We start from the raw sequence: 10,537 nt of genomic DNA on the forward strand, positions 1-10,537 counted from the left end.
TTCTGTCTCCCTTTATCTCTGTCCCTCCCCCACCTCAAAAATAAACATTTTTTTAAAAAGAAAGAAAACATAGGCAGTAATCTCTTTGATATCAGCCTTAACATTTTCTAGATATTTCTCCTCAGACAAGGGAAACAAAAGCAAAAATAAACTATTGGGACTACACCAAAATAAAAAGCTTTAAAACAGCAAAGGAAAGCATCAACAAAATAAAAAGGCAGCCTACTGAATAGGAGAAGATATTTGCAAATGACATATTTGATAATGGGTTAATGTCCAAAATAAAAAATTTATATAACCCAACACCCCCCAAAAATCTGATTAAAACAGCAGAGGACCTGAACAGACATTTTCCCAAAGACATACAAGTGACCAAGAGACATACGAAAAGATGTTCAACATCACTAATCATCAGGGAAATGCAAATCAAAACTACAGAGAGGCATCATCTTAACACCTGTCATAATGGCTAGTACTGAAAAGACAAGAAATAACAAGTGTTATCAAGGATGTAGAAAAAAGGGAACCCCCATGCACTGGAAAAAAGGGAATGTAAGTTGGTGCAAGCACTATGGAAGACAGTATGGAGGTTCCTCAAAAAATAAAAAATAGAACTACTCTATGATCCAATAAATCCACTTTTAGATATTGACACAAAGAAAATGAAAACCCTAATTTAAAAATATATATGTACCTCTATGTTCATTGCAGCATTATTTACCACAGCCAAGACATGGAAGCAACCTAAGTATCCACTGATAGATGAGTGGATAAAGATGTGGTATACATGCGATAGAATATTACTCAGCCATAAAAAAGAATAAAATTTTGCCATCTAGGACATACATGGACCTAGAAGGCATTATACTAAGTGGAATAAGTAAAGATAGAGGAAGACAAATACAAAATATGATTTTACTTACATATGAAATCTAAAAAAAGAAAGCAACAAAACAACGGAGTCATAAATACAGAAAACAAAGTAGTGGTTGCCAGAGGGAAGGGGACGAGGGAATGAGTGAAATAGGTAAAGAGGATTAAAAGATACAAATTTCAGTTATAAACTAAGTCATGGGGATATAAAGTACAGCATAACGAATATAATCAATAATATTGTGGGGCACCTGAGAGGCTCAGTTGGTTGAGCGTGGGACTCTTGATTTCCCTTAAGGTAATGATCTCACAGTTCATGGGAAAGAGCTCTGCATCAGGCTCTACGCTGCAGAGCCTGCTTAGAATTCTCTCTCTCCCTCTGCCTCTCTGCCCGCACTCTTGTGGTCTCTATCTCTCTAAAAATAAATAAATAAACGTAAATGTATATATCTATATATATATAGAGAGAGAGAGTAATAAAATTATATGGTAAGTACAGTTAATGTGGTGAGCATTTCAAAATGTATATAGATTGAATCACTATATTGTACACTTCAAATTAATATAATATTGTTTCATCTATACCTCAAATTTAAAAAAATTAAGAATTAAGTAAGTATATGTAAAACACTGACAACAGTGCTTGGCACACAGTAAGCACCATATAAAGATTTGTTATAATCACTTTTACAGTACTTTCATTTCTTCACTGTCACTCACTCATTCTGATCCCATCACTTTACCATAAACAATGTTTACTAAGAATACCAATGGCCTCTGTGTTGCTAAATCCAACATATGTTTTAGTCATCATCTTACTTGAGGTCTATGCAGCAGTTGACAATCAATGTTAACACTCTCTTCTTATCACATTCTCTTTCCTAGTCCAAGACTTCAATTACCACCTACCCACCAGGGTCTTACCCACCTTTATCTGTAGCCTAAACCTCTCTTCTATGCCCCAGGCCCCACAGGCCAGTGGTTACCTGGACATCTCCCCTCGGATGCCTCAAAAGCATCTCATATGCACTGTCTCCAAACTTGAGCCATGATCTTTCTCTCCCTACCCACTTGTCTTTGAATATTCCATTTTTTCAAGCCCCTCTTCACCTGGCTGACCCCTACACTTACTTTAGATTTTAGTTAAGCATCACTTCCTCAGGGAACCCTGAGATGAATGCCCTCAAAGAAACTTCCATAGCACCTCTCTACTTCACACCTACAATTAGAAGGTAAGCTTCACAAGGGCAGGGATCATGTCTGTGTTCTCACTACTATAGTCCAGGACCTGAATGAGGTAGCCTGCAGGGCATTTGCATTTGCATTGGGATCTACTGCATTCTTTAACGAGTATTAACTGTGCCCTTGGTGCCAGGCTAAGGCACTACTAAAATAGTTAAAATTTGACAGAGTGCAAAGCTGTCTAGCAGGGGAGACAATATTTAATCTATCCCCCCAAATTACTTTGAATTGCGATAAAAGGCTCATTGATCACTTTTTTTTTTAAAGCCTAACAAGGTGATTTGTCCCTTGAACAACCAACACTATGCACATCCTGTAATAACGCTATGGGTCCGGGTAACCGATGCAATTGTGTGGGATTTCTACCATTGTGTTTACACTTGACTTATCACTCGGGTACTGGTACCCAATCCTACCTTAGCAAGCCAACTGCTTTTAACCCAGCACTCCTGTGTCCCCAGTACATAGAGAGGAGTTTGTGAAGAGGTCTCCCGTAACCCCAGGCGGCCACAAAGCCTCTGAGGAGTGCGAAGGCGGGACAGTCCGGGGGAGGAAAAGCCGAGGCTTGTGCTTGGGTGGGTTTTTTAGTGAATAGTCTGCAGCTAAAGCCGGGAAGGGTAAATAAGGCTGAAAAAGAGAACCTAGCACAAGCTGCAGTTTGGACAAGAGTGAACAAAGACCGAGCTCCGCAGCACACCTTCCGGAGCCCCGGCACTCGTAGCTGAACAGAGCCAGTCACGCGAGACTACAACGAATTCCCAGGGACTCCCTCAAACTCCAGGTAAACACCCGTAGGGGTGGGGCAAGAGGAGGCGGCGGCGCGGGTCGCTCGCCTTACAGCGCTCAGGAATCTCAGTTCTCGCGATCTTTCCGGAGACGACCCACCAAGGGGAGTCCGAGTGCGTTGCTGTGGCTTGAGTGTCGCGAGGGCGGAGACTGTATGGGAGGGAGAAGCCCTTTTGGCCTGCCCTACGGAAGCCTGCGAGGGAGGGTGGTGACCGCTGCCCCGTCCAATTGTCCCGATGCCCAGCGCCAGCGCAAGCCGCAGGAGTCAGGAGAAGCCGCGGGAGATCATGGACGCGGCGGAAGTGGGTGTTCTCCTTCCCCGGGACTGGGACGACAGACCCCTGGGCCACATCGCGCTGAGGGAGGGAGTAGGGTGAGCGGGGCCCTGCTTCCAGCTCCCTGTCCGCACTTTGCTTGCGGGCCGCAGGCCTGGTGTCCGGGCGCCCAGAGCGCTCTCTGTGCTTCCAGGGCCCTTGCGCGAGAGCATCGTGGCTAGACCTACTTCGGATCTCATTTCTCACAGGGGCGCTTGGAGGCCTATTGTAACAGAAGCGTGTCCCGGGGTAGGGTGGACGTGGAGCAACAACTGTCCCGGAAGTAGGAGCGGCTGGGGTCACACGTGCCTGGGTTAGGCACGTCCTTCACGTAATCTGCCCCTACACCTCGTCTTGTAAAATTGTAATGTCCACTTATAGTCGATTTCTCTTCTCAGCTCTCATGTTCCTAATGTTTTTACAGGTAATGACAGTACTTAGTGAAGCGATCTGTCGATGTGTTTAATGACCATTTACCGTGTGACAGCTTTAAAGAACGCTTGCCATTTTTATTTATTTTCTCCCTTCTAGTGACCCAGTGAGGTAGGTAGGGAAGTTTGCAGAGCAAGCGTTTGAGATGAAGTGATTCAAAATCATGTGGGTAGTTCCTAATACCTAATGGTCCTTCAATGCTTTTCAAAAATGAAATTTTGAAGACATCCTACAACTTATATGCATTGTAGGATAACTGGGCCTTAATCCCTACCCAGCTCCTAATTTTTCTCTTGAGTAATTATGAATTTGTGATAAGCTACATAAGGAATAGGTCATCTTAACAACATTAGATGGAATAAAAGTTGCCTAAATATGAACAGTACTGATAAATGACCCTTTACTCACACCATGTAATCTACAAATGCTGGCCTCATGCTATCTTGTGTGACTGTATTTCTCTATTACGGCTGGGTTATCTTTGTCTTTAGGTGTATTTTTTTTTTTTATTTAAAAAAAAAAAAACTTGTTCAGTATGCACCTTAACATGTCTGGTTTATTTTGGTATAAACACAAACTGCAGTATCCATCAGATCTACAGGAGAGGATTCCACCAAGTAGCTATAGACTGACAAACTAATTGTTTCATATATGTTTTAAATTACCTTGTAAAACCTAGGGAAATTATTCTTGCTTATTTTTGATCTGATTAATTATATAAACTGTGCTCCCTTGCAGATTGCATAGGTCTAGATATAAGGTAGGCATTGTGGTGCTATTATGTCATTTTATAGCTAGAAGGATCTTAAGGTACCATTTTAGAAGTAAAGGGAGATTAAAATAAAAGACCACTTGTCTATTCTGTAAGTATAGTTTGTTGTTAATAGTCTGTACCCTATATCACCTGTTTCCTGTTGCTAACTTTAAAATGTAACTAGAAATTAGATATTGGCCATTTCCAACTGCTTACAACCCTGTGTACTGAGGGTAGTTTTTAAATTTTTTTTTAAACTTTTTTTTATTTTTGAGACAGAGAGAGACAGAGCATGAACAGGGGAGGGGCAGAGAGACAGGGAGACACAGAATCTGAAACAGGCTCCAGGCTCTGAGCGGTCAGCACAGAGCCCGACGCGGGGCTCGAACTCCCGGACCGTGAGATCATGACCTGAGCCGAAGTTGGACGCTTAACCAACTGAGCCACCCAGGCGCCCCTGAGGGTAGTTTGTAGAAACAGGAAGCTGGTGAATTTTTTTGCTGTTTTACAAAGTTGTAGTAGCTTATGTCCAACATTACCCATTTTTAAAAACTGAGGACATCTGGTGCTCAGAAAGGTTACTCCAAAATGTTGGTTCTCTTTGAACATCTCTTCCTGTAACAGGAAGTTAATAAAACTGTACTTCATCCTACTCCCTTCACAGAGGAAATTTATATCCCTGCTTTGAAGTCATTTAATCTTCTTTTTGAAGAAGGTAGTTAAGATGTGTTATACATGTATGTAAATTTTAGCTGAGAAAGCTGTTGCATATGGTATATCCATCCAGGAGTGGTGATCTTCAAAAATTAACCAGAAACTTTCTATATATAGGTAAATGATAGATTTCCACACTTTAAAACTACTGACTCTCTAATTAATAAAATGGTTCTGAAAGTTAAAATGAATTCATTTTTATATTCTGTTATTTGTATTTATGTGTATACTATGCTATTAACGTTTAAATAAAAAGTCATAATCCAAAAACATTTCTTTGTAGGATTATGCTAAAGAAAGATATGGAGTATCTTCAATGATACAGTCACAAGAAAAACCAGGTTAGTAGCTATATGATAATAAAGCCTTTTTTTTTTTTCTTCTAATTCCAGGAAAGCACTTCATAAAGTTTTAAGTAAAGTTTGGCATAATAACTCTGAAGGCATAACTCTGAAAAGATTAAGTGAATAAATAACCCAACCAGACACCATAACCCTGCAGAAACATTGTCAGTTTGAGGCTACTAATCTAGGAAGGGAAGAAAATATGTTAAATGAGTATACTTTAAATGGTAAATTATGTTAAAACGATAAGGTAAAAGATTTAACTGAGATTAAGTTCTGGCTTATGAGATAAAACAAGAATGGGTAATATTAACTGCCTTCATTAAATACAACTTTTTTACATGTTTATGAAACCACCTCCTTTTCCCCCTTGCATTATTATATTTCTTTGAAATTGACTTGTCACATTCTGTTTTCTATTTATAAGCATTTGCCTTCCTTTGTTTGCATTTTTGTATATTTGTATGCATGTAATTTCAGCAGATTTATCTTACTCTTAACTATTTAACAATCTTTTCTTTTGGTAGACACCCTCAAATTATTATTATTATTTTTTTTTACCCTCAAATTATTTTTTAAGTACTTCTGATTTAGAAGCCTGCCTTTAAATTTAATTTTTGGAAATAATAAATCTCCAGATCAGTTTTAATGTTATTTTGGATTTGATTAATTGTACCATCATAAAATCACTTTACTTCCCAACTTTGTTGACAAAGTATGCATTAAAAGACCTAAATAGTTTGCTGAAAATAAACCATTTCCGAAAGAAAAAAAAAAAAAAAAAAAAAAACAATAGAATAAAAGAATTTAGTATAAAATGAGATGTAAGCAATATAGTATAGGAGATGACATTCTCTTGCCCGGACAAGCAGGAGAGGTGATTTGAGACTTTTTTTCAGCTCAGGTGTCTTCCTAAACTGGACTTGATTGAGCTGTAACAACGAATCTCACTGGTGTTTCAATCTCTTACATGAGCCCCAGTCACCTGTTGCCATAATTACTGTTCCCATTTGGCTGGCAAATTCAGACTGCTGTCTTCCACTTAAAATTTCTTCTCACAGGAGGGAAAAATAAACTATATGTCACCTGGTTACATTACTATAACAGGAGAATACTGCCTTTGGTTTTATCTCTGCTAAAATCCTAATACCTAGTTCAACAACAAGTTTCCTTCTGATCTGTTTCCATTTCTCCAAATTCCTTCATTCTAATGCTAGTGACTTAGAAGTGTGGAAGAGGCAGTAGATTTTCAAACTGAAACCCTCCTGCCCCTGATCATTGTCTCAACCAGTCTTACCAGTCTCAACCAGTGAGAGTGTGGCATGTCCTTCAAGGATGTGTGGATATGTTGAAGGTTGGGAAGCCCTATGCTACTTAGTTGGAATGCCACACGAAACAAGGGATGTTGCTCTTTGTTTTCAAAAGTACTATTAGAATTACCCTAATCATGCTGTTTATTTAGAACTTTATTCTTTTAGATTTATGTTACTCTGTTTCATTTGGTTTTGAGTTTTGACTGCCTAGTTAGTAAGTCATTTTGTTTTATCAATCTTGGCATTTTCAGAATTGTCTTTTAAAATTTTATGCTGCTTTGTCTTTTCTCTTTCACACTTTATTTTGCCTGAGTTTACACAGCAGTTTTGGAAGTTGGCTTAATTCATAAGGTCTGTCAGCAATGTTTTGCAGAAATTTCTTGTGCTACCTCATGGCTTAAAAATTCGTCATTCTTTCTCGTTGTTTCTGGCAATGAGAACCATGGTATACTCCTGTCAATTGAATTATCTCTAAGCTGCATCTTTGCTTCAAGAGGCAAGTTATAAATACATTTAGCAAAGTAGGTAAAATAGATTTATAATTTGATTTCATTATAATATCCTCCCAAAGGTATTTTTAGTAATGTAGTAACTAGGTTTTGCTGCATGTGATATTGACAAATTTGGTTACACTTAGGCAATAAAACTCTTGGGAATACAGATCTTATATTACTCTGTTGTTATGATGTCATGTCTATTACTGTGTTTTTAATTAATACTTAAATTTTTCTTTAATATTCAAATTACTGCATATTTAGAATAAAATGATTTCTGGATCATGATTGCCTTATATCACTATCTTGACATAATTGTTGTTTTGTCACATTTTTCCTGTTTGGGAGACTCTGGATGGGTGTAGTGTTTTGTTATTAGCATTGGAGGACTCACAGCCTAAAAGGGAATTTATTGGCTCACATAACTATAGGAAACAAAGTATGAGATAGCATACAGCATGATTGGATCTAGAGGCTCAAGCAACATCTGCAGGGCTTTCTGTCTACACTTTTTTGGCTCTGCTTCCTTTAGGTTACTGGCCGCATTCTCTTGTCCATACATCTCAGGTACTGGGAAAGGTGGTGGCTGCAGCCCAGGCCTACACTATCTCAGCTCAGCAACCTCGGGAAAGAGAGCTTCATTCCCATGTTGTCTATAGTAAGTCCCACAGAAGGACTTTATTTATTTTGAGTTACATGCCCTCCCTGGATCATTCTCCGTGTCCTGGTACTATGACTATCCAGGCCTGGCAGAAAGTCCTCCCCTGTGCATAGTTGACTTGTATACCATGGCAGGCAAAGGAAAATATCATGTCCACCTAGGCAAAGGCAGGTAAAGACAAGCTGTATTTTTTTAACCATTGAAGTATTCAAGAGATTTGCGTTTTGAAACTATCTCTTTGACTCCAGTGTAGACTGAGTTAGGGGATCAGGGGAATACCAGTTTAAGGCTGTTGCTATAGTTTAGACAAAAGAAATGGTACTTTGGTTTGAGATGGTGGCAATGAAGATGAATGAGAATTGGATAGATTTTAGAGATGTACTTAGTACAGTTCATAAAACTTGAAGCAAATTGCGTATGGACAGTGATAGAAAAGAAGATGTTATCAGAGATTGGAAATTATTTAAGATAATACCAAGTACTTATGCTAGCTGCCAAACCAAAATAATTATGACTTTGTAAATTCTGAATTACAAAATTGTTTCACTTATCTGCTGCAGATCGAGTTTTGGTTCGGGTTAGCGACTTGACAGTACACAGAGCTGATGAAGTTGTTTGGGTGCGTGCAAGGGTTCATACAAGTAGAGCTAAAGGTAAGATTGATTTAATGATTATGGTCCTTTTGGTAAGGATTCTAAGTTTTTTGTTTTGCAAATTCCTCACAGACCAAAGTAAATCTTTCAAAACATCTATTTTCTTTCTTAAATCACTGTGAAATATTAATCCATGGTTAATTAGTTTTAGGTTCTTATAAGACATCCTTAAAAAAAATTTGACCTGGGGCGCCTGGGTGGCTCAGTCGGTTAAGCATCCGACTTCGGCTCAGGTCATGATCTCGCAGTCCGTGAGTTCGAGCCCCGCGTCAGGCTCTATGCTGACAGCTCAGAGCCTGGAGCCTGTTTGAGATTCTGTGTCTCCCTCTCTCTCTGACCCTCCCCCGTTCATGCTGTCTCTCCCTGTCTCAAAAATAAATAAACGTTAAAAAAAAAAAATTAAAAAAAATTTTTTTGACCTTAAAAATTCAGATTAAATCTAAGACTTTAAGGTACTTTTCTAGCATCTCTCAAAAGTTTGATTTTTTTTTTTTTAATTTTTATTTATTTTTGAGAAAGAGAGAGAGAGAGAGTGTGAGCAGGCAGGGAGCAGAGAGACAGGGAGACACAGAATCCAAAGCAGGCTCTGGGCTCTGAGCTGTCAGCACAGAGCCTAATGCAGGGCTCAAGCTCATGAACCCCAAGATCATGACCTGAGCTGAAGTCGGATGCTTAACCTACTGAGCCACCCAGGCACCCTAAAAGTTTAGTTTTAAGTGAAGAGTGTGGTTGAGAAGCTTTTCATTTGTTAATATTCTTATATTTTAATATTTAGATAGCAAGATAGGTGATAGAGAAATAAGGCTAAGATCAGGTTATCCAGTACAGTGGCCCTGGCTACATGTAACCAAATTAAAATTTAGTAGTTCAAGTCACTAGCTGTATTATGAGTGCTTAATAGCCACAATGGCTAGCGGCTCCCAAAATACAGCACAAATACAGAATATTTTTATCATTGTAGGAAGTTCTATTGGATGGTACTAAGAATTTAGCAATAATAACAAAGAAAGATTAAGGTAGTTTAGACAGGCCTGTTCCTTATAGAAAATTGTCCTAGCCTAGTGTTCAGAATCGTATAAAAGTATTAATGACACTTAACATTAGTTTATAATTTTGTACTTTTCATACACTTTTTCACATTTGATCATCCCTACAAATTTTTGAAGTAGGCAGAACAGGCTTTGGTATTCTGCTTTATAAATGAGAACACTGAGGCTTCAAATGAGAAAGCTACTCACCCAAGTTCTCATAGTAATTGGTAGAATATGAACAGAATGTGGTAGTTTTCTAAGACACTTAGTCTCCTGGCGGAGCTGATTACTTCTATAATATTTAATACATGCTGTGTTACATCATTTCTTACAGTGCTTTTCAGTGTTTATTATAGAATTATTGTGGGCCCATTATTTTTAAAATTCTGACATTTTAGATTTATATCTCACTCTCAGTATCACTACTACTAAAAGTTTGTCTGTTCTTCCAGTATACTCCCCCCAAACAGCTGAATACCATTAGACTTTGAGAGGAATATTGGTGGAGTTTTAGTTTTTTTTTAATTTTTTTTTTTTTTCAACGTTTTTTATTTATTTTTGGGACAGAGAGAGACAGAGCATGAACGGGGGAGGGTCAGAGAGAGAGGGAGACACAGAATCGGAAACAGGCTCCAGGCTCCGAGCCATCAGCCCAGAGCCCGACGCGGGGCTCGAACTCACGGACCGCGAGATCGCGACCTGGCTGAAGTCGGACGCTTAACCGACTGCGCCACCCAGGCGCCCCTAGTTTTTTTTTAAATGTTGATTTGCCTTTCTGAAAGTTCCGGCCATTTATTCTACCAAGAGATAATCACATTGTTTTGTATTCCTTCATTTAGTTGTCTTTTTCACATTAGACTGGGAGCCTTTGTTCTGTCCCACTGGCCACTGTGTCTCTTTTTTTTTTTTTTTTTTTTTTTTTTTTT

At 38.7% G+C, this 10,537-nt stretch overlaps 1 protein-coding gene across 4 annotated transcripts in view; it reads left to right on the plus strand.

Moving 5' to 3' along the window:
• The first annotated feature begins 2,852 nt into the window (after window positions 1-2,852).
• Window positions 2,853-10,537, plus strand: part of DARS1 (aspartyl-tRNA synthetase 1) — a 64,180-nt gene continuing 56,495 nt past the window's right edge. The window contains exons 1-3 of one of the 4 annotated variants that reach the window (XM_049615689.1): window positions 2,853-2,896; window positions 5,399-5,456; window positions 8,488-8,580. In XM_049615689.1, the coding sequence (XP_049471646.1) occupies window positions 5,432-5,456; window positions 8,488-8,580 (118 nt within the window). In that variant the 5' untranslated portion in view covers window positions 2,853-2,896; window positions 5,399-5,431. Of the gene's footprint in view, window positions 2,897-2,963; window positions 3,640-5,398; window positions 5,457-8,487; window positions 8,581-10,537 lie in introns of those variants that run through there. The other 3 variants (XM_049615691.1, XM_049615687.1, XM_049615688.1) reach the window with 3 other exon arrangements.

Source organism: Panthera uncia (genome assembly GCF_023721935.1).
Source record: "Panthera uncia isolate 11264 chromosome C1 unlocalized genomic scaffold, Puncia_PCG_1.0 HiC_scaffold_3, whole genome shotgun sequence".
NCBI lineage: Eukaryota > Metazoa > Chordata > Mammalia > Carnivora > Felidae > Panthera > Panthera uncia.